This window comes from Polyodon spathula, chromosome 3, assembly GCF_017654505.1.
Source record: "Polyodon spathula isolate WHYD16114869_AA chromosome 3, ASM1765450v1, whole genome shotgun sequence".
Classification (NCBI taxonomy): Eukaryota; Metazoa; Chordata; class Actinopteri; order Acipenseriformes; family Polyodontidae; genus Polyodon; species Polyodon spathula.
Genome location: NC_054536.1, coordinates 53928116 through 53951347, shown reverse-complemented (window position 1 = coordinate 53951347; position 23232 = coordinate 53928116). Strand labels below are relative to the sequence as shown.

At 41.3% G+C, this 23232-nt stretch overlaps 1 protein-coding gene across 1 annotated transcript in view; it reads right to left on the bottom strand.

Moving 5' to 3' along the window:
• The window catches only part of LOC121309102 (zinc finger protein 804B), a 181865-nt gene that overhangs the window by 7477 nt on the left and 151156 nt on the right, over positions 1-23232 (bottom strand). Inside the window, exon 3 of the mRNA XM_041241985.1 lies at positions 7641-7771. Within this exon, the coding sequence (XP_041097919.1) occupies positions 7641-7771 (131 nt within the window). The remainder of the gene's footprint in view (positions 1-7640; positions 7772-23232) is intronic.

Genomic DNA, 23232 nt, shown 5'->3' with positions numbered 1-23232 from the left:
TCTGCACCCCAGTTCCTGTGTTTTCATGCATAGTTGAGTCATTTGCCTTTTTTCCACGTTGGAGGTATGGATTTTTGGCTGCAAGTCTTCCACGAAGGCCACTTCTGACCAGACTTCTCCGGACAGTAGATGGGTGTACCAGGGTCCCACTGTTTTCTGCCAATTCTGAGCTGATGGCATTGCTGGACATCTTCCGATTGCGAAGGGAAGTAAGCATGATGTGTCTTTCATCTGCTGCAGTAAGTTTCCTTGGCCGACCACTGTGTCTACGGTCCTCAGCGTTGCCCGTTTCTTTGTGCTTCTTCAAAAGAGCTTGGACAGCACATCTGGAAACCCCTGTCTGCCTTGAAATTTCTGCCTGGGAGAGACCTTGCTGATGCAGTATAACTACCTTGTGTCTTGTTGTTGTGCTTAGTCTTGCCATGGTGTATGTGTTTTGACAGTAAACTGTCTTCAGCAACCTCACCTTGTTAGCTGAGTTTGGCTGTTCCTCACCCAGTTTTATTCCTCCTACACAGCTGTTTCTGTTTCAGTTAATGATTGGGTTTCAACCTACATATTGAATTGATGATCATTAGCACCTGTTTGGTATAATTGTTTAATCATACACCTGACTATATGCCTACAAAATCCCTGACTTTGTGCAAGTGTACTTAGAAGAATTGATGCTGTTTTGAAGGCAAAGAGTGGTCACACCAAATATTGATTTGATTTAGATTTTTCTTCTGTTTCCTCACTTTGCATTTAGTAATTGATAAATACAATCTATTAACATGTCTATTTTTGAAAGCATTCTTACTTTTCAGCATTTTTTCACACCAGCCTAAAACTTTTGCACAGTACTCTCTCTCTCTCTCTCTCTCTCTCTCTCTCTCTCTCTCTCTCTCTCTCTATATATATATATATATATATATATATCTCTCTATATATATATATATATATTATATATATATCAACATTTTCAAAAATAATGAAAAACGTAATATTGAATAAGTATGAACAAAATCTCACTAATAGCTTATTGCAACACAGTTCTTCCACTGGACCTCACTAATTTCACAGCAGATGTGTTGTACACATGTCCCTCTCCAATATATCACAGTATGAAGTTGTTTGCTGTTGCTTCTTGAAAATAAATAAAAACAAATACAGTGGCTCTTTACAAGAGCTATAGGCTTTTATGGCCAAGACTGGTCAAAGTGTGCACGTGACAGCAATATCCGTACACTCCACAAATCTGGCCTGTATGGTAGGGTTGCAAGAAGGAAGCCATTACTTAAGAAAGCCCACCTTGAATCCCGTTTGAAGTATGCAAAAAAACACTCAGGAGATTCAGTAGTCATGTGGCAAAATGTTGTAGCTAAAATTGAACTTTTTGGCCTAAATGCAAAACATTATGTATGGTGCAGACCCAACGCAGTGCATCACCCAAAGAACATCATCCCTACTGTGAAGCATGGTGGTGGCCGCATCATGTTATGGGGATGTTTCTCATCGGTAGAGACTGGGGCACTTGTCAGGACAGAAGGGAAAATGAATGGAGCAAAGTACAGAAAAGTCCTTGAGGAAAACCTGCTGCCCTCTGCAAGAAAGAAAAGAAACTGGAACAGAATTTCATCTTTCAGCATGACAACGACCCAAAGTACACAGCCAAAGCTACCCTGGAGTGGCTAAGGAACCAAAATGTCCTTGAGTGGCCCAGTCAGCGCCCCGATCAAAATCCAATCAAAAATGTGTGGCATGACTTGAAGATTGCTGTCCATCAACGCTCCCCAAGGAACTTGACAGAGATTGAACAGTTTTCTAAAGAAGAATGGTCAAATATTGCCAAATCTAGGTGTGCAAAGTTGGTAGAGACCTATCCCAACAGACTCACAGCTGTAATTGCTGCCAAAGGTGCTTCTACCAAGTATTAAGTATTATTGGAGACTTATCCTATTATGATCTTTCAGTTTTGTATTTTTAATATATAATCTTTCTCTCAATAAAAACTTAAGTGGAAAAAGTCCTTATTCAAATGTACGAAACACTGAGGCACTAAGACAACAAAATGTGAAAAAAAAGTTCAAGGGGGTGTAAACTTTCTATAGGCACTGTATATATATATATATATATATATATATATATATATATATATATATATATATATATATATTATATATGATTGAGTCTCGCACCCCCCTCCTGGATTGCTTTGCTCCCCTCCTGTTGAGAACCACTGGGTAAATGTGATGGACTAGCCACCACAACACCTCATACCAGCTGCCCATGCACAGTTCACCCTGAGTTGCGTGATCTTGAAGACCCTGATCAACACGAACCGAAGACCACCAAACGACAAGCCTGGCCTCCCTCCACCCAAACATAGCAGCATCAACAACAGTGAAAGCAGCACAGCAGCACAACTCCGGAATAAACCGCTGATACTCACATCGATACACATGGTAACTCCCGAATGCCATACACCTTCCACTTCTTAATAATCGTCTTGACCATGATCCAAGGCTCTTTTGAGCAAATTATTATTGTAAGAAGCAATAGCAAATAACTTCATACTGTGATATATTGTAGAGGGACATGTGTACAACATGTGTAGGCCCAAAGGAATTATTTTTTTTTATGCTGTAGTTGCTAATCTACATAAATAGCATATAACGACTATAGGGCTTATATTGGGCTTACTGTAAAAAAAAAAAAAAAAAAAGCTGCAGTAAAATTACATCAAAGTTTGATATATGAGAAAGGGGCATGTGTACAACACATCTGCAGTGAAATCAGGGAGGTCCGATGGAAGATTTGTTTTTTATACATTTTAATAGTAAGCAGCAAAAATGTCTGTTTTCAATAATTTAAACAACATAGAATCGTCCTTTGACTGTGTTACAATAAGCTGTTACTGAGATTTCTTTCATACTTATTAAATATTACATTTTTCTTTCTTTTTGAAGATTTATGAAAGTGTATTTCATCGCTCGTTTTATTACAGTGCAGTTCTAAATCTCTTGAATCAGCCTCTGATTGTGAGATAACTTGACTGGCATTTCAAAACTGGCTGATAGCTTGACCGCTGATATAACTGCACATCAAAATAAATGCATAATGGTTTTTTGATACAGTATGTCAACACATACAAATTATACATGTATTTATGTCTCTATCACTGTATTATTTGTACAAAGAAAACCTAATATAAATATCTGCAATGATTACAAATTTACATGGCCACATCTTTCTAAACTGGGAATTAAACTTCACAGCTATTATTAAATAACAGATATGTCGTATTAGATACTGTTATATTTTAAACAAACATAATTGCCCATAAACATAAATTGCACAACAAATAATACATTATTTCTGCTTATATCATAACTGATATACAAAATAATACATGTATTGTATTTATTTCTCTTTCGCTAATACTTGCGAAAATATTGCAAGTACATGTATGAAGAAAACCTATAAAGTAGCTAGCGATTAAATGTAATCTTTGTAAACCACATAGCCTAGTTAATCTATTATTAAATAATAATATGAAAAACATGTTATTAATATTACAACGACATGTTTCTGATTTTTACCACATATACTGTAGCTTTTAGTAATGATCCTGACAACATTTTTAAGAGTAAAACAATTTATTAGACATATTGGAAAGATCACAATAACATTCTGTTCTGAATTAAAGTTCACAGAGAAAAAGTCGACTTCAACCTTGCCTTTAAGTTCTAAGATTCGCGCATGCGTAGAAAGGCACAAAAAGGCGAACAGTAACTTATTTCCCAGCTAACTTATTTCCTGTGACACTGGTACTTTGTCAGATTTGGGAAATTGATCTTCATTCAAGTCGTCAATTTTTTTTTTTTTATTAATGCTAATTTACAGATATTAAACATTATAGAATAATGGCGTATGAATTTAAATACAAAGCTTTTGGTGATACGTCTGCATTGAGAGGCATTAAAGTATGGCTGATAGAATGCAGCTAACTAATTAGAAATCAGGATTTTTCCAAACAGGTTATTGTGTTCTATATTTATTTCAATGTGTTTGTTACATTAGCTCAAAACAGTACTCAACTAATTAGGCAGTGGTTCCTGGGGACTAATTTTAGGTTTTGGCACAAACCATACTGAGGCTACTCACCAGTTAAAAAACAGAATTTCTCATTAGCAATTGTCTGAGCTAAAAAGGTACCCTAGTTGCGTTCTTGGCTGAAGGTTAATTTGGTGCTTTTATGAGCTGGCAGATACCACACCTGCAAACAATTAATAGTTGTGTTTCTGGTTTCTTCAAACGCACAATAAATATGCACAGGTCAGGTACAGTCTGTATAACGTGATCCAGAAAATTATGCCATCGCATTATCAAATGCATTTGCCCATTTGCTTTACATACAGTGCATATAAGCATTTGATATAAGCATAATCTCTACCTCCCTTTAAATGTTAATTAATGTTTGCTACAAATCCAGGAGATTTTCAATTATGGACTTGCTATCAGTGTACGCTCTGTACTATTTTTCTGCTCTGTTAAATGAGTGAAAATAACAAAAGCACAACGATAAACTAAGTGACTGCAAGTATGAAATGCAATTAGGATCAGCAATGAGCAATTCACGTTACTTGTCATGACTGTTTGAAATAAAAAATTAAGCAAAACACAATCAGACTCAAGATAAGAAAGTAAAAACAAGTGACATTATTTTGGAACAGCTTTTAAAAAAAAAGGTAAATTAGGAAACAGAATTGGTTCAAAATCAGTTTAATGGGACGTCATGTGATCAAAAATAAAACCTTAAAACCTAAAACTTAAAACCTTAAAACTTTGTAACTACACAACAATTTAATCAATCTAATAACTAGGTAACCTCACATGGAATTGGGTTATTGTGTTAGAGACACTTAAAAAACAAAAAAAAACAAACAAACAAAAAAAAAAACTGTTCAGCTGTCACTACAACACCCCAAAGTGGTTTGCTTAGTATTGTCAGTTACAGCACTCTGATGTTTCTTCAATGAAATTATAACCTGATAAGTGTGTGTGTGTGTGTGTGTGTGTGTGTGTGTGTGTGTGTGTGTGTGTGTGTCTATATATATGATTATCATTACATGAGAGTAGATGTTAAACTTCATGCTGATTTGAACTCGGCTCTCGCCAAGATAAGCACCAACTAAGACGTAGCTTTACAGTAAACTAATGTGATCCATCTGCATCTCTATCCATTTGCGTTGCTTTCCATCTGATGATGCAGATATCCTTCAGTTGGTTTTGATTGCTGAAGTATAATACTGGCTCAAGGGATCAGCTTATATTGCCTCCCCAGGACATCGGCACACACAGTGGGCACCTTCCGTCCTCGGTGTTTCGCCAACTAGCCTACCACACCTCAAGAAGACTCAACAGTGATTCTGGCATCTCAGCACCACCCCCCTCCATCCCCCACTCAGCTCAGCCAATTGAGGCTTCTTTCTGCTGCTTCAGATAAGTTCTTCACTGTGCGATGCAACTCTTGGCCACTGAACACGACATCGCTGAGAAACCGGGTTGTAGAATGTGTCACAAATCCTCAACAACCCACCTCCACTGGGTAAACTCGGACTCTCCATCCTTGCTGTTCCACTTCAGCAGCTAGTTGAGCATACCAAAGTTTCTTCCTCTCATACGCCTCATCCACAGCATCCTCCCATGGCACTGTTAACTCTACCAGATAAACAAGGTGTGCTGATCCAGGTTAATAGGTCGAAGGTTAGTGGTGGCAATCTCAGGTGGAAAAATAAGCCGTTGACCAACATCTGCCAGGATCTTGCAGTCTCTAGCAGCTTCCAGTTGTCCAGGGCCAGGCTTGGTTTTAACACCTTTTCTTGGCAGTTGCTCTCCTGGATGGAGGAATATTGTCTTTTGTGTGTAATGCTTTGATGGAACTGGTAACTTATTGGTTAGGTTACGCTTGTCTTCCAATGCTAAGGCCAAACACCGCAGCACCTGGTCATGGCGCCAAGTAAACTGTCCTTGGCTAAGACCCAACTTACATTGTGTCAAAATGTGCCTTAATGTTGCAGGTTACTAACACAAAGGACATGAGGGATCCTCACCCACCCAGAGATGTAGGTTCTGTGGTGATGGGAGCACATTGTATGTTGATCTGATGAGGAAACTGATCCTGCTCTGTTCCATTGTCCATAGGTCTTGCCAGTCGATCTTCCATTGTTCCACACTTTCCCATCTCATCCATTATCCCTGCTTGACCTGGAAAACGGCCTTTACACACCTCATCCTCTCCTCCTGCTTTTGCAGCTCATTGACTACCAGCTTCCTCCATTGATCTGGGGTTGCCTTGAATCATGTAGGAGGAGCTGAACTGAGACCAAAACCTCCTTTTCCATGCCAAACTTGCCCCATAATATCTCCAATTCGAAGGGCAGCCTTAGCATCTTCCACAGCTTTCTTTGCCACCCATTTTCTTCCAGTTTTCAACACTGGTGCTGCCTCCCTTACGCATTTGTCACGTGAATCTACTAATGTAATTTCCAGTCAGACTTTGGCGCACTTAAACTCCTCGGTTAGAGCAGAGATTGATAGCTGCAGTATTCCTTTACCGTAAAGTTCCACTCTGCTGAGGCAGTGTGGAACTCCCAACTATTTTCTGACGTATGAACTGATTAAAGCTTCCAACTTCTCAACTGTTGTCAGGGAAACCTCCTACACAGTCAGTGGCCACAGCAGTCTTGGCAGTAGACCAAACTGAAAGCACAAGAGCTTCAGTTTGCCCAGTAAAGCACTGCTGTCTATGCTCTTTAACCCTTCCACTGCTTGTTGTCTAACTTCTCCCACATGAACTGTGTCCTTTAGATCCCTATCATACCATCTCCCTAGACTTTTCACTGGCTTCTGGGACACTGTTGGTATTGCCTCGCCGTTAACGTAGAACCTTTTATCTACTACTTTACCTTTACTTATTGAGATGCTGCTTGATTTAGTGGGCTTGAATTACATTTGTGCCCATTCAATGTTATTGGTTAATTTGTCCAATAACCGAATAGTGCAGGCTACTGTTGTAGTCGTTGTTGTCATGTCATCCATGCATGCTCGAATTAGTGGTAGCATTCCAGAAGCCAAGCTCTCTTCTCCCACTACCCATTTTGATGCCGTAATAAAATTACTTCCACTGCTATGGTAAAAGCCAGTGGAGAAATGGTACATCCTGCCATTATTCCAACTTCTAGGCATTATTTAAGAATTAACTCTAAGACTTGCTCTTTACTGGATCACACATTTTCAATTCACTATATTACTATTATTTTTAATTTGGGTTTGTCTTTAGCACAATGGTTTTCAGAGCCGCTCATAGATCTACAAATGCACTTGAACACTCCCTGCCTCACAGTGGTGATATTGACTAATGTGCACTAGGGGTTAGAATTAGATTATAAAGCTAATTGACCTTGTGACCTAAACTGGATCCAGGCCCCCAAGCATCCAGAGAGGAAAGACATGAGTATTGGGAAACAGTCACCTCTACCGCATAGTTGCTGCATAATTATGTTTTTTTTCTTAACACCCGCATCTCAAAACTTGGATAAATGAAACATAAAATAGAAATGGAACACAGTGATTGTGTTATCACTTTGAGTACTAACCATTCAGACTGCTTCCGCAGCTCAGCCAGCTGATGGAGACGCTTAAGTGCTTTTTCCTGTTTCTTTTCATCTTTCCAGGACTTGGAAGCAACATTGCGAGCAAACTCCCTTTGCTTTAATTCTTTCAGCCTCTGTTAAACAAAAAAAAAGTTAAACAAAAACACACAATAAAAAAACAAATCAAGGTATGGCATTGCAATATAACCAAGACCTACATGCAATTTGTAGTTTCAAAGCCCTACTTTAAAAAATATCATTTTGTGTAATCTGGAAGTTCATTAAGTATGTTTTTATGAAGTTTAAAGGTTTAGTGTCTCTTTTTCTTGTCCAATCAATTTACATTATAACACAATACTGTGTATTTTGTTTATGCAGGGGTTAGCTTATGAGGTAATTCCATATTACTTTCCTTTTAATTATGGATTAAAATGTATTGTTTCAATTGCATCAAATGGATGCAATTAGTAATTACTAGTCGAGAACTCTTATTTAATGAAGACATCCTAATGTTTCAGATATGTTTAATGAATCACATATTTGCTGATTTTTTCTGAATAATGCATTATGTGTAGGGCTTGCTCTTTTCGGTTTTAACCGATAATGACCTAAAAAAATACATTTTTTAGAAAAGGCACACAGGATGGAAAGGCATTGTAATGATCCAATCATCATTTTTGCACTTTGCAGTCATTACAGAGAGTACATCTGTGTGTGAATAAAACAAAGGTGCGCTTAATGTCGGTTTGAATACCTAAACGTTTTATGTTGTTACAATGGGGCGTAAAACAAAGTCAGTAAGCCAGTATATAAAGAAAAACAAAGATTTCCCTGAAGAAACCATAGAAGGAAAGATATAAATTGTATTTCTATTGTTTCTGAAAAAAACTTCCATAATTTCAGTGAATTTAAGCTTATATAAAATTAAAAACATCGTAACTGCAGTGGTAACAAGAATAAAGAAAAAGCAAGAGGAAGAGCAAGCCTTGGCTATGAATTTCTATACAAATTTGCGAAGTCCTGGGCCGATATAATGTGCTTTTGTTCAGATTCTGTAAATTACATGGTTAAGCTGCATCATGACCTGTAATCCACTTATCCCGTCTTTAAAGGAGTATATTTATGGCACCCCTGCCTCTTGTTAGATACAGTGATAAAAGCTGAACTCAATTCAGATTTCTTTAAAGATCTGATTGATTTTGTGATTTATGCTGGTGCCTTATACAAGTATGCATGAGACATTAAGCAAGTTTACTTTTCAACCTAACACGAAACGGGTTGCACACCAAAAGTGATCCCCTCCGTCACCATGTTCCATTGGTTCTCTTTAACTGAAGTCACAGAGCGCTTACTGTAATACTGGAGACCACTGACTAAGTTTCTGTTGAGCAATGCAGCTACTGGAGCCAAATGTAAAAAACCTTCCGAGGAAAAGAGATGTTTTTTTTTTTGCATAACAGAAAATGTCACCCCTCTGATTAAGTCAGACAAGATTTTAGAAAGTGAAGGGACTCATGTTCACCAAGTTTATGCCATTCTCTGTGTCAGAATTAAAAGCCTGCTTCAACAAAAATGGGCAGACGGCTTTTCTAAGTATGTGCTCTGTTAAACTGACAACTATTTGGTGTATGTGGGTTGAAACCATCTTTACAAAGTTCTCACAGTTCTATGTTTACCAAGTGACATCCCATAACAAAGCACTTAGATGCAACTTTGTAAAATGATGATTTATTTTGGTTTCATGAACAGTATGTAAAGAGCAATTTTCGAGAAGTTTTGATGTTTTAAAATACATGTTTTACTGTTTTTCACCTGAGGGTGATCAAGCGCCACTGTATAGCTGAGGAATACGTGCTGGCATATTGAAGAGGGCAGTGCTAGCAGTGGCCAGAAATAGCCAGCAGTGTTTTGATTTAGGCCTATGTAAGAAAAATGTTTGAGCTGTGTTTATTTTCTATCCCCGGAAGTAGCCGATTATGATAAACAATAATAAAAACCGGAAAAACACTCCCTACCACATATAAAATAAAATATAAAAAATTAAAATGTAATGTAATGTAATGTTATATTACATTAAGGGACAATGAAATGTAAACTGTTTTATACTGTTTCCAATAAAAGCAAGAGGTAAGAGCATCTATAAACAACGGTACAATTGTAGCTCTACAGTGCTTGTATCATAATTGTTTAATATGTAAAACAAAATACAGAAATACACATTTTTGAAAGCACATCAACACAAAGTATAAAATGCACGTCTATATTATGTAACTAAAGCAACCCACTCCACAGAAACTTTTCCGCTTGTTATTATGTCAAAAAGGGGGTGAAGAAAATGTGCTTGCCAAATATTTCCATAATTGATGTCTGCCATCTCTAAGCTATCACTGCATACCCCTCAGTAGTGCACACATATATGAAGCCTACAGGGTAGCTTCTACTACCTGTCAAGGAAACAAACAAAAAGGCAGTTTGGTTCTGCAAAAAGCAAGGCGAGAAAAGCAAAGCCAGTTCAGTACTGTTACAGTCGGTATGACAGTTACCAAAGCAAACACATGGGCACTACAAACAGAATACCTAACTGTGGATGATACTTTTTTAAGACTAATGATGCAGGTGTCAAGGAAGTGGGGAGGGTAGACACACAGAAATATAACTATAGACTAGTTTAATGGAACTCACTCTTCAGACTGTGCTCCAAAAATTAGAAGCATGTTTCCCGCTGAAAATGATACATCACAAAAAGAAAAAGAAAAAACAAAACAAAACACAAAGTATAACCAATGCAAGGTTGTGTGGGAACAAATGAACATAAACAGATCAGTACAGACCATCATAAATATCCTATCTGGGTTATTTCTGTCAGTTAAAGTGAACTATTGAAAAGTAGGTACATTCTTATATAGATAGTGGGTTACAGTGTATGTCTGTAAAGCAGTACAATAACATTGGAGGACATTTTCCTACTGTATATTATTTTATCATGTATATTATTTTCTCAACAACCAAATAGAGTGTAAGACAATAGATATGTGCTGCATTTGTCTGAAAAGCAAGAAACAGAACATTTTCAACAATCCTTTTTACCCACAGCTAATGATGAAAAACAATTGTAGTGTAACCAGTTTTATGGCCGGAACATCGTATCATTGTTTACATATGTCTTAGGATCTCTGGGAATTAAGATACCCATATCTTTGTCAATGCTTCCTTCTTTATGATTCCCCATGCAGGATTTAACTGCACCCCTTTCTCTATTACAGTATATTTAAAGCACGTATGCTCCAGAGAGAATCTGTGGTTGCTGTATTTAAGATGAACAACAAACAAGATGGTCTGCTTCTTCTGTGTAAATTTCTGATTTGAGTAAAAAAAAAAAAAAGAGCATTTATAACAAATAGCTTTGAAATCATTTTCACTATCATAGTCTCAATCTGAGAAATTACAAATGTTCCATTTAAATGTAATGGGGTGGTACATACAGTAAAATGAACATGTGTTTTGGTAAGCAAAATTTATTTTAATATAATGTTAACTCTTAACTGTTATGAGCTTAGTCACATCAGGTTTTCATTTAAACACAAGGTTGCAATTGTTTGAGTAAATATACTTACCTGTACTTTTAAACAATACGAATATTACCTTAAACTACACTTCTAAATCTCTACTAATCTTTACAGGGGAAGCTTCATAATGTTACAATACATTTTCTCTAGCCTGATTGTAAACAAGCATTTTATAGGCTCTATGTTCCTGACTTTACTAGCTTCCAAGTGACTGTGACATCAGACGCTTTTTCTTCTCTGCGTGACAAGGTGCTGTTTTTTTCATTAGTCAAACCTTGATGATGGAATCATTTGAGGATATACAGACAACAATTAAAATGTGCAACATATTGCATATTGATAATTGCATTACTGTAATTTCATAAAGCTTCCTATTTAAAGATACATTAAGGCCAAAAGGGGAAAAACCTGATCGCACCAAGCCACGTAATGTGTGTGTTCAGTACGGCCGCCCTCAGCATCAAAATAACACTCTATTATATAAGACTAATTAGGTGAAGCAGGCAATTCCGCAATCAAAAAATTTCTGACTATGTATGATTTTAAAGCATAGCTGTATGGTTTATAATACAGCTACATTATTCTGATGTTCCTACAACCAACTGTACTGTATTTGTTCTAGCTACAAACTAACTGCGTGATCTGTCCCTCTGTTCTTTTTTTTTTACTGTTTTCTTTCAAACTCGAATTTAACAATAATGCCTTAACCAGTATTGTTAAATACCAGAATGTCATGTTACAAAACATATATTCTGTAGGCATTACTAAAATCATGGTGGAGGATAAGCCCTCATTGTATTACATGTATATGAGACATTTTCTTTTGTGTGCCTCAGAATATCGTTCCATCTATTCTTAATCCCCTCCATCATTCTTATAATAATGCCTACACTCTAGAAGTAAAGGCTCTCATTAGAACATTGATTTGCCACTGTGGGGAGACCTTTTTAGGTGCTTCTAGAACCTTTTTTTACATGGACTCTATATTCTCTATTTGCAGACTTTCTTTTTTGTCATCTATAAAACATTGTGGCAAAGTGCCCACCCCTGTGTTTATTTTGTGTTATGATTTAATGTTGGTCTATAGTCATCGGTACACGGCATATAAACGGGTCTGTGTAACACGGTGTTTAAAATGTATATTTGTATTAAGGCACGAGGATTGCACAGCACTTCACGTGCAAGTAAAAAGTAATAATATGTGAGCACAGGGAATTGCACTTTATTAATTCACGTGCAGTTGTACCGTGACTCCAAGTGAATGATTGATTAGCAGTCGAGTCTCGGTATGCCTGCCTCATTTCACCCAAGGATGCCTGTCTCGCCTCACCCAAGGATGCCTGTCTCGCCTCACCCAAGGATGCCAGCCTGGCGTCTCCTGGGGTTACCTGTTGGTCCGCATCCCCTGGGGTTGCCTATTGCTCCGCATCGCCTGGGGTTGCCAGCCGCTCCGCATCGCCTGGGGTTGTCAGCCACTCTGCATCGCCTGGGGTCACTGGAACTGCTTCGCCAGGGGTTGCAGTCAGCTCTGCTTGGCCGCAGGGGTCAGTGTGGCTGGAGCCCCACCAGAGGGAGCTGCCAGCTATGAAAAAGGGGGGAGAGGTCAGGAGACCACCCTTCCCCGCAGCAATTTCGCTGCAGGAGGTATGGGGGCTGGATTCCCCCTAGAGGGAGCTGTTGGCTTTAAAGGGAGAAGAGGTCAGGAGACCACCTTCCCCTGCAGCAATCTTGCTGCCGGAGATCTTGGGGGAGGTCTGGAGACCACCAAACCCAGCAGTTTTTCTGCTGCTGGACTTGCCCTGGCTGAAGGAGTCAGTCTGGGAGCTGTCAGCACGTCTGATGACAGCCGCACCATTGGCAGCATTTCCGCTGCCAGTGGTACAGCAGGAGGAGAGATTCACTCCACTGTCAGCACATCTGCTGACAGCATGGCCAGTAGCAGCCTGGCTTCTGGCAACATTGCCGCCCATCAACCCCTTAAAGTCCCTGTTCTTGACCCAGGAGTTTGAGAAAGACTTTTGGGATTTTAAGGGGGGAGGTGTCCATTGAAGCCATGTGTGCTTTGCACAAGGGGAGGTATATGTGGCAAAGTGCCCGCCCCTGTGTATATTTTGTGTTATGTGTTGTGTTTTAATGTTGGTGTATAGTCATCGGTACACGGGATATAAACGGGTCTGTGTAACACGAGTGTTTAAAATGTCTGTTTGTATTTAGGCACGAGGATTGCACAGCACTTCACGTCAAAGTAAAAAGTAATAATATGTGAGCACGGGGAATTGCACTTTATTAATTCACGTGCAGCTGTACCATGACTCCAATTGAATGATTGATTAGCAATCGAGTCTCGGTACAGCTGCATAAAAGCAACATGTTTTCACATACTTGTGGTTGTGTGTTCGGTGAGTGGAGAACGGGATTGGAGACGGAGGTAATAATTAAAAAATAAGAATAATAATAATAATCGTTAAATCAGCTCACCATGTTTGTCTGTATAGTCCGTTTTGTTTGTCTCTTTTGTTTTGGCAAATGTGCCGTGTCCTGTGTTTTTGTTTGTTACAACCTTTTTATTTTCTGTTCTGTTTATTTATTAAATGCTGAGCGAAAACATTCATTCATTCAAAACAATATGGTATGATAAACCACAATTTACAATCTGACTTTATCAGAAGGGTTAAAAAATCAACTCTTTACAAAATGTTATTAAATATTTCTTTGTCCTTGAAAATGATGTCTGCTTCTTGCTGCAGACAAGTCTCCCACATCACCTTGCCTTTTATATAGACTATGGTCAGACGACTGTGGCAAATTAAAGCTTGCTTTTCAGAGTTCTTAAAATAATCACGCAAATACGAGGCCCGCAATTACTGGCAGCTTTAATAAATTAGACAGAATATTTAATAGACCTCATTTGCAAAATCTCCTCTGCTCCTTTGACAAATATTAGGAATCTAAATGACCTGTTTGTTCAGATTATAACTCACACAATCACTGTTTACTTCAGTTAAAGAAGCAGATGCTGCCAGATTCCTCAGGTCATTTTGAACCCCCAATCTGTAGAACAATGATGCACATAGTCAGATGAAGCTATTCTGTGAAATTTGAACTGACATTTGTACCTAACCATGAGCTCCTGCATTTCCAAGATTAGCAGATGTGTTTGTTCCAAATTACTTTCTAACTGTCTCAGACACATAAATAGCTTTTGCATATCTCACTTAAGCAATAAATTAATTTAAGTCCCGCACAAACTACCAGCAAACGGAAAACAAAAAAACATATGTAAAACAAATGTAATAAAAACATGTTTTGTTGAAATAGATAAGTACAAGTTTTTTTTTTTTTTTTTTTTTAAAGCAGAGTGTACTATGCACCTTTACCATGCAGCCTGCAAGATAAATGTACCTTATAAACAGAGAGAAACCCCAAGACAGGTATACAAACATTTCAGCAAAAAGATATGGATGATATACTGCAAGGATCAGCTTTAAAAGTAGGGCACAGTTTGACTTATGATTAATGTAAAGTATCCAGGAGGTAATTAAAAGTAATATTATCTTCCTCAGTGCAGGTATGTTTTAAATAGGGCACCATCCGGTAAAGCATATGCAGAAGTGGAAGTGGCTGACACTGTCAGTTTAATACATGCCCAGTTGAATAACTTTTGCAGTTGTTTCGTTAGTGTTTGAATGAACAAAATGAAATGGGTTCAGGTTCCTTCAAAATAGTATAAGCATATTCTTAGTAGTAGATTAGTCCAATGTATGCATGAAACAAAGTATTTTATCAGGCTTACCTTTAGAAGTCTACCACAGTAACCTATACCTTTAGGTAGATAGTAGATATCCTGCTGAACCAAAGGTGGGTTCAATTGTCTACCACGTAATTCTTGTGGTGGAGAGCACTGATGCTATTATACAGTGAATTTGTATATGAAGAATTTTTTTAACATGTTTTACAGTACTACTTTGAACCCTAAGCAGTCCATTTATTCATCGCTTTTCAGGTGCATCAGGTCCAATTTATTTTCACACGTGCTGTTTATTTTACAGGAGTGCTGTGGGAGTAAGTGGGTCACCCCTGGAGGAACCATCACTATTTAGCACAACTCTGTCCTGGTGGGCCAGTGTCCCTGCAGGTTTTTATTCCAACTGCACCCTAAAGTACTTTATTGGAACTTATAAGAAGCTTAATTGGTCCAATTAACTAATTTAGGGTATGGTTAGAACAAAAACCAGGAGGGACACGGGCTCTCCATGGCCTGAGTTGTGCACCTCTGAGTTAGATCCTTATAATAAACCCCACTGCCTTTTACCTACAGTAATGTATTCTCCAGAACACTGTCTGTTCATTTACCCAACAGTGGTGAACTTAAATAAAAAAAACTCCACATTAAAGGAGTAACACATTTTCAAAAGCTTGAGCAAACGTGCAGATTTGACTTAAAAATACATAAGAAACTAACTGCCTATAATATAATAAAACAAAATATATTCCTTTTAAGAAAACATCAGTTAAACTTTTGTTTCAACCAAGCAATAATGACTTTCCTTTGCTATAGCATGAGGAAAGACAGAGCTGTCTAAATGTTGACATGACTGAAGAATTGACAGTTTTAGGTTTGCACTTCTCTCTCTCCAGTTCCAGTTAATTTATATTATTCATGATGAGAACTTGAGACAGGTTCTACACACCTGTTGCGATTTAAAGAAAAAGTGTCCTCACATTGTATATAATATTAATTTAGTGTTTTAATTTGTATTTCCATTGAAATAAACACTTTTGGCTGATTTCACAACCTTGGTTAGCACTAATCCTGAACTACCTAATGTTATTTTAGGTAAGGTAGTCCTAGATTAATGCTAATCTGGGTCTGTGAAACTAGCCCTAAATGTAAGAACTAGCAATTAACAAAAATGTTAGGTTACTTACTGTAACACTGGTTCCCTGGAAGTGTAGACGACCACCACTGACATTGGTATGGGATATTCCTGCCCTTCGGGCTCTCTTTACCAGAGCTGCCGAGAACGCCTTTCCTGGGATGATGCAATCAGACCTACCTACCGAGTGAATTTCACATTCACAGGAAGTTCATCCTCTTTTTCCATCGAACCCGTGAGGGCGACCGAAACAACCTTGTGAGTGGTTGTTGTCTTCTCTTTCAGGGAACCAGTGTTATGGTAAGTAACCTAACATTCCCTTTCAATTAGAAGACAACCACCACTGACATTGTATGGGATAACGTATACCAAAGCCGTTGCGAGGGAGAAGGAACGGCAGCACATGAGGGATGCATAACACAGCCTAACCCAGAGGTTAGCGGTGAGAACTTATACCCTCAAGGACCCTTGTGCCTACAGAAGGCAAGGCAGGGTCTACAACATTAAGGTGGTAGAACCTGTAGAAAGTATGCGGCATAGCCCAGCTAGCCTCAGTACAAATGTCAGACATCGAGGCACCTTTGAAAAGGGCCCAAGATGCAAACAAACCTCTAGTGGAGTGTGCGGCTACCCTACCAGGTGGGGGTAAGCCAGCACCATCATACGCAGTCGAGACTGTGTCCACAATGCAGTGTGGCAGATGCTACTTAGAGAGGGGCATCCTAGGGTCCATGTTCCATGACACAGACAAAGAGTTGGTCAGATTGTCGCAGAGCTCTTGTCCTATGCACGTAGCATCTCAATGCCTGTACTGGGCAGAGGAAATTCAATCTCTCATCCTCCGTAAAAGTAAACGAAGCGGGATGAAAAGACTCCAGTTCCACAGATTGGTTGACGTGGAAGGCTGTAATCACCTTGGGGAGGAAAGTTGGGTTGGTGCGCTGCGACACCCTACTGCCATCTTCCCAAATACGCATGCGGGAGCCCTGTACAGACAGCGCCTGCAGCTCACTGATCCACTTAGCGGAGATGATAGCCAAGAGGAATGCTGTCTTCATAGACAGAAACTTCAGCTCTATGGAGTGTAAGGGTTCAAAGGGGGTCTTCGTGAGAGCCTCTAGTACAATATTAAGGCTCTATTCAGGGAGTCCTCCTAGGAGGGCATAATTGGCGTGTGCCTTTAAGGAAACGGGTAGCCAAAAAATGTGCAACTGGAGACATAGAATCTACAGGGGCATGGTAAGCAGAGATAGTCACTAAATACATACAATACAGACTTTCGAGAAAAGCCAGGAGCAGTGGTATAGGCGGGAAAGCGTACAAAAACGTTTTGGGCAACATGTGTGCCGCTCAGCACTGGGAGGAAGTCGTGGAGAGCAAGGGACACTACTTGCAACTCCAGCATGTTTATGTATTGGGATGACCAGATGTCCGACCAGAACCTGCGGACTCCTCTGTCTTCCCATACCGCTCCCCAACCCCGATTGGAGGCATATGTCATCACCATTTAGAGGTTTAGTCCTACTCCCATTTGCACACCTTTGCACAAGTGAGAGGGAACTGAGGGGCGTAGGGCTGCTCAGTCGACGGTGTCTGTCACGTTTGGCATTGAGGTGAAACGCATTGAGCCACGCTTTCAATGGGCGCATGCGAAGTAGAACCAGCTGAATGGCCGAGATAGCTGCGGCCATCAGACCCAGCAGTTTTGGCACAATCTGAAGATGACCTGCCATCCTTGTTGAAACAGAGAGAGGCACTCCTGTATAGCTGCAAACCTGTCGTCCGACAGGTATGCACGCATCGTAGTGGTGTCCAGCCGGAGCCCCAGGTATGTGGTGCACTGCACTGGTGTAAGCCGACTCTTTGCATCGTTTATGGTGAGGCCCAGCCTGACCAGATGCTCCGTCACAACCGTCGTGTTGGCCAGTGCTCCCTCTAGTGATTAGTCGTCGAGATAGTTTAATACTCTAATCCCCTGCAGCTGCGGGGGAGCCAGGATTGCGTCTACACACTTTGAGAATGTACTCAGAGCTAGGGAGAGGGCGAATGGCAGCACAGCAAACTTGTTGTGCTTCCTTGAAAGGAAAAGCGCAGGTACTTTCTGTGCTCTGGATGAATGGGAACATGAAAGTATGTGTCCCTTAAGTCCAAGGTGGTAAACCAGTCACCCAGCCGGACGAACTGGAGGATGTAACAGTGCGTCAATGGTGGAGTCTACTGGGGGGAATCCCGTAAGGCCAAGCTTATCCACGCCTTCTAAGGAGGCGAGCGGTGTGGCCTGCTTTAGCACACTGGGTCCCGAGGCCGAGCAGTCCCAGGAGGAGCATACCTCCTCCAAAAAATCTAGGAAGGCCGGGAACCTCTGGGGGTGGGGAGCCAGCGCCTGTGTCCAGAAGATGGACCTGTGCGGTTTAGCCACTGGCATCCAGTGGACCTGCAGGAAAGCTGCAGCAAGTCCCATGAGTGATGGAATGGAGCTGGACAGTGGGTGATACTGGCTTCTGAGACACTCTCAGAACCAGGCTCTTCCTCAGCAAGGTTCTCAGCCACTTGCATCTCCAAGGAGAAAGAAGCCCCGTCACCCAAGGCCGCTATGGACAGCGTGTCTTCTTGTGCCAGCTGAGATGAGCCTGTCCACCCTTCCTGCACTCCCATGGGAGAGGGAGGGTATGGCTATTGGACCTTGTGGTCCAAAATGTCTCTCACCTGCTTGGAACGCTTCACCCGTCCGCTTGCGGAGATGTGGAGCGAATGCAGGTGGCCTTTTCATCGGGAAAACCGGACAGGGGTCTCTGGAACAGGTCATCTGGAGCGTTCCGAGCCGCTGGCCATCTGGCCACAGAGGACGCAGAACTCCTCTCTAGCCGGGCCTCCTTGAGTCAGGGCTGAAGGGCCACACAGATGCTACATGCCCCATCCCTTTCAAGGGCCATGGTGGCATGTGGCACGCCCAAGCAGTGCACGAAGAGGGTGTGCTTCTCCTCCTGCGGGATGCTAGTGTTGCAGGCCGTGCAGGGATGAGACCCCAACATAGGCCTGGCCTTGCACATCAGTAATGGGGCACTACATACACTGCGTCAAACACTGGAAGTGTCAACGTAGTGTGTACAATCACTGGTGTTGCAGCAAGGGTATTAACCTTGCGCACCTTGTGCCGAGTACCCTGTTACACTGGGTAGTGCGCAGCACTATGTGTAGGTTGACTATTGGCTATGCAACTAATGCAACATGCACCCCGTGCACTGTTTGCACTGTGCATCTCAAGCGCCATGCATATCAGGTACTACGTGAACTGCATACTGTGCATAATCACACTAGAGTGGCAGAGGTATCAGCACGTGTGCACACGTGCACTGTGCAAACCGAGCACCACACACACCGAGTTCTAAGGGCACAAAGTGCACTGTGTGCCATTCAGCGTTGTTGTGCACTACCACTGAGGCGCTAGGCACCATGTGTCGCTTATACTAAGCACCCGGGCTCCAAGATAATACTATCACGGGTTATGCGTGCGCCGCGGTACCGCAGCACCGGGGAGGCCGCTACGCAATGTGCCTACCCTAACCGCGTGGTCAACACACACACACACACACACACACACACACACACACACACACACCTGGTCAGCGTGTAGCGTGTACCAGGGGAGGGGGGACACAGGCCGAAGCTGCGAAGGGCAAGTTTAAGAAGACAGTTGCATTGTGAAATACAGTTTGTTTACAAGACACGACTCACTGAGGTGGCGGGCCTGTGCAGCCATACATGTACATTTGTACACTCAAGAAGAAAAGACAATTGTGATGAGTCAAAGGGGTTTCGGTCTGCAATTCAGCCTCCCAACAGTAGAAGGCATCAAACCAACTCGGGATTTCCCTTACCAAGGTCTTGTGACCATGACAAAAGTCATCTTTTTAAGGGGCGGCACCTTGGTGAGGGGCGGAAGTACGAGTATGTAAATTCCAGCCACTGGAGTCAAGTGAAATTAAGGATACCTGTCAGTTTGGGATTGGTGATCCACTGACTACCGGGGCGGGGTTTGCATACTAAAGGGAACGTGCTACTGTGTTCGGGGTTGGTCCTAAGGAATAGAGGCGGGGAGAAACAGGCTGGAGGAGGACTTGGTTGTTGTGGACTGTGTCACGAACGGGGGCTTTACTAACTGGTTCTTTTCTGTTTTTATTCCTTTTGTTTTATTTTTTGGATTAAAGCAGAACGCGACGAGGACTAAGAGGCTCCCGTTCCTTTGTTTTTGATTACTCCCGCACTCCCTCCCTCACATCCTTTTTTATTATTTTTCTTTTTTCCTCGTGTAATATTAAATAAAATTTTAATTGTTACACGTAAATCACTGTCTGGAAAATCCATTTGTACTCACACGCCTCACAACAATCATTCATGGATGACTGCACAGGCAGTCGCTCACATACGACAGACAGATAAAAGAGCGGCCTACCATGCAAGCGAGGAAGCCTCTGAAGGACAGAAAGGACTCTGTCTTTTAAGTCGTTGATTCCAGGAAAGCGGCAAGCTGGTTTTCAGCACGAATGCAAGGGAAATACAACAAGACTCAATTCGAATCGAGAAGCTCTTTCCTTATCCACACTGAACTAAACACAGAGGTCTTATCTTACCGTCTTGAAAGGTAGAAAGAGGAGGATCTTCCTGCAAATTAAGCGTCATCACAGGAAGAGGCCTTCTGGCAGCTCTGGTATAGAGAGCTCAGCAATACCTACCCAAAGGGCAGGAATATCCCATACCAGTGTCAGTGGTGGTCATCTTCGAATTGAAAGGGAATAACATATACTGTAAATAGTATAATTGACGTATCATATAATTTGTCTTAAAATGCTATTAAAATTAGTTAAATTTTCATGTCAATTAAGAGTGATCTAATTCAGAACAGAGTTATCATTTGCTGTAATCAATGAACAATTAACACATTTAATGAAGATAGTTTATAGTGACAAGTACCTCTGGAGAAGAGTAAATAAACTAATAAGAAAATGCATAGCAGACACTTCTATAGAGCAATATTTAATAACACAAGACAGAAAAACATACTATTTGGGGTGTGTAGCAAAGTTCCCACACCTGTGTGTATTTTGTGTTGTATGTTGTGTGTTAATATTGGTGTATAGTCATTGGTACATGGGATATAAACGGGTCTGTGTAACACAAGTGTTTAAAATGTATATTTGTATTTAGGCACGAGGATTGCACAGCACTTCACGTGCAAGTAAAATGTAATAATATATGAGCACAGGGAATTGCACTTTATTAATTCACGTGCAGTTGTACCGCAACTCCAATTGAATGATTGATTAGCAATCGAGTCTCGGTACAGCTGCATAAAAGCAGCATGTTTTCACTCACTCGGGGTTGTGTGTTCGGTGAGTGGAGAACGGGATTGGAGATGGAGGTAATAATAATAATAATAATAATAATAATAATAATAATAATAATAATAATAATAATAATTAAAAATATCAGCTCACCGTGTTTTGTCTTGTGTTTTGTATAGACCGTTTTTTTTGTTTTGGAGAAAGTGCCGTGTCCTGTGTGTTTTTGTTTATCTTGCAACCTTTTATTTTCTGACTGTCTGTTCATTTATTAAACGCTGAGTGCAAGGAAGTGCTCAGCTTCCCCAAAACTCCATCTCTTTGTTCATTTCCTGGTTCCTGTTTCTGGTCTGACGTCCCCACTCCAGCCATCTTTGTGTCAAAAGAAGTGGGATTACCAGCGCCTCCTAGACGCAGACCAGAGCAAGGACTGCAGTTTTTTTCGGAAAAAAAAAAGACGGTTGTTTTTTTGTGTGTGGGGAAAAAAAAGGAAAAAAAAAGAAAGAAATGGGGAGAAGTGGGAGAGGAAAGTGGCAGCAACGTATGCAGGATGAAGAGGAACTAGAGCCCAGGAGGGAGGAGACTGAGCCTTTCCCATCCTCTGAGGAGATGCTGAACTGGGTGTCAGACCCAGAGTGGAGTGGGGAGGACCTCCCACTGATTGTTCATCTGCTGTGTGCCAGAGATGGGGAACGTTGGGAATGCTGGGAATAACATTTCTACCCAGTGCCCTTCGTGAACCTGGCAGCTGTGGTGAACAACTACTTGGCTGCCGATATGGGACTGCCCCAGCAGTTTGCATTTCAAGTGGGAGGAGCCACGTCTACCTGCATCCTCATTGGGCTGAAGGGGGCCTACTTGCAGCTCCCATTTCCACCAGCAGAGGAAGAATGCCAGCTGGTTTTGCCTCCAAATCGAGAGGAGCCGTCTCCATTGCCAGAGGTAGAGGAACAGTTGATGCTGTCCCCAGCGCAAGAGGGAGAGGTCCCACCGTTGTCTCCAGAGCAGGAGGGAGAGCCGCACCAGTCCTCTACAAGTGAGGGAGAGTCACACTAGTCCCCTGCAAGTGAGGGAGAGCTGCACCAGTCCCCTGTAACAAGAGTAAACTACACGCTGCTCCCACCTCTGTCGCCAGGAGACTACACACCTCCGCCACCTCCATCAGCAGAGGGTGAATGCCTGCTGGGTCCCTTTCTACCAGCAGAGGGTGAATGCCTGCTGGTATCACTTCCCCCACCAGCAGTGGGAGAGGAGCAGGAGCTGCCTCTCCCTGCACAGGAAGAACCAGGAATAGATGCTGGCGGTCGTCAGCAGCCCTTGCATAGGCTGCTGAGGGAAGCACAGGGAAGAACCGCCCGGCTGGAGTGGCCAAGAAGAGGGCCAACACCTGCACCCCAGCTTGTCCTGAGTCCCTGCCTCGCTTTGCCCAAGGATGCCTGCCTCGCTTTAACCAAGGATGCCTGCCTCGCTTCGCCCAAGGATGCCCGCCTCGCTTCATCACCTGGGGTTGCCAGCCGTTCCGCATCGCCTGGGGTTGCCAGCTGCTCCGCATCATGTGTTCGATGAGTGGAGAAAGGGATTGGAGACGGAAATAATAATAATAATAATAATAATAATAATAATAATAATAATAATAATAATAGTTAAAATATCAGCTCACCGTGTTTTATCTGTATAGTCCGTTTTGTTTGTCTTTTTGTCTTGGCGAAAGTGCCATGTCCTGTATGTTTTTATTTGTCTTGTAACCTTTTATTTTCTGACTGTCTGTTCATTTATTAAACGCTGAGCGCAAGGAAGCACTCAACTTCCCCCA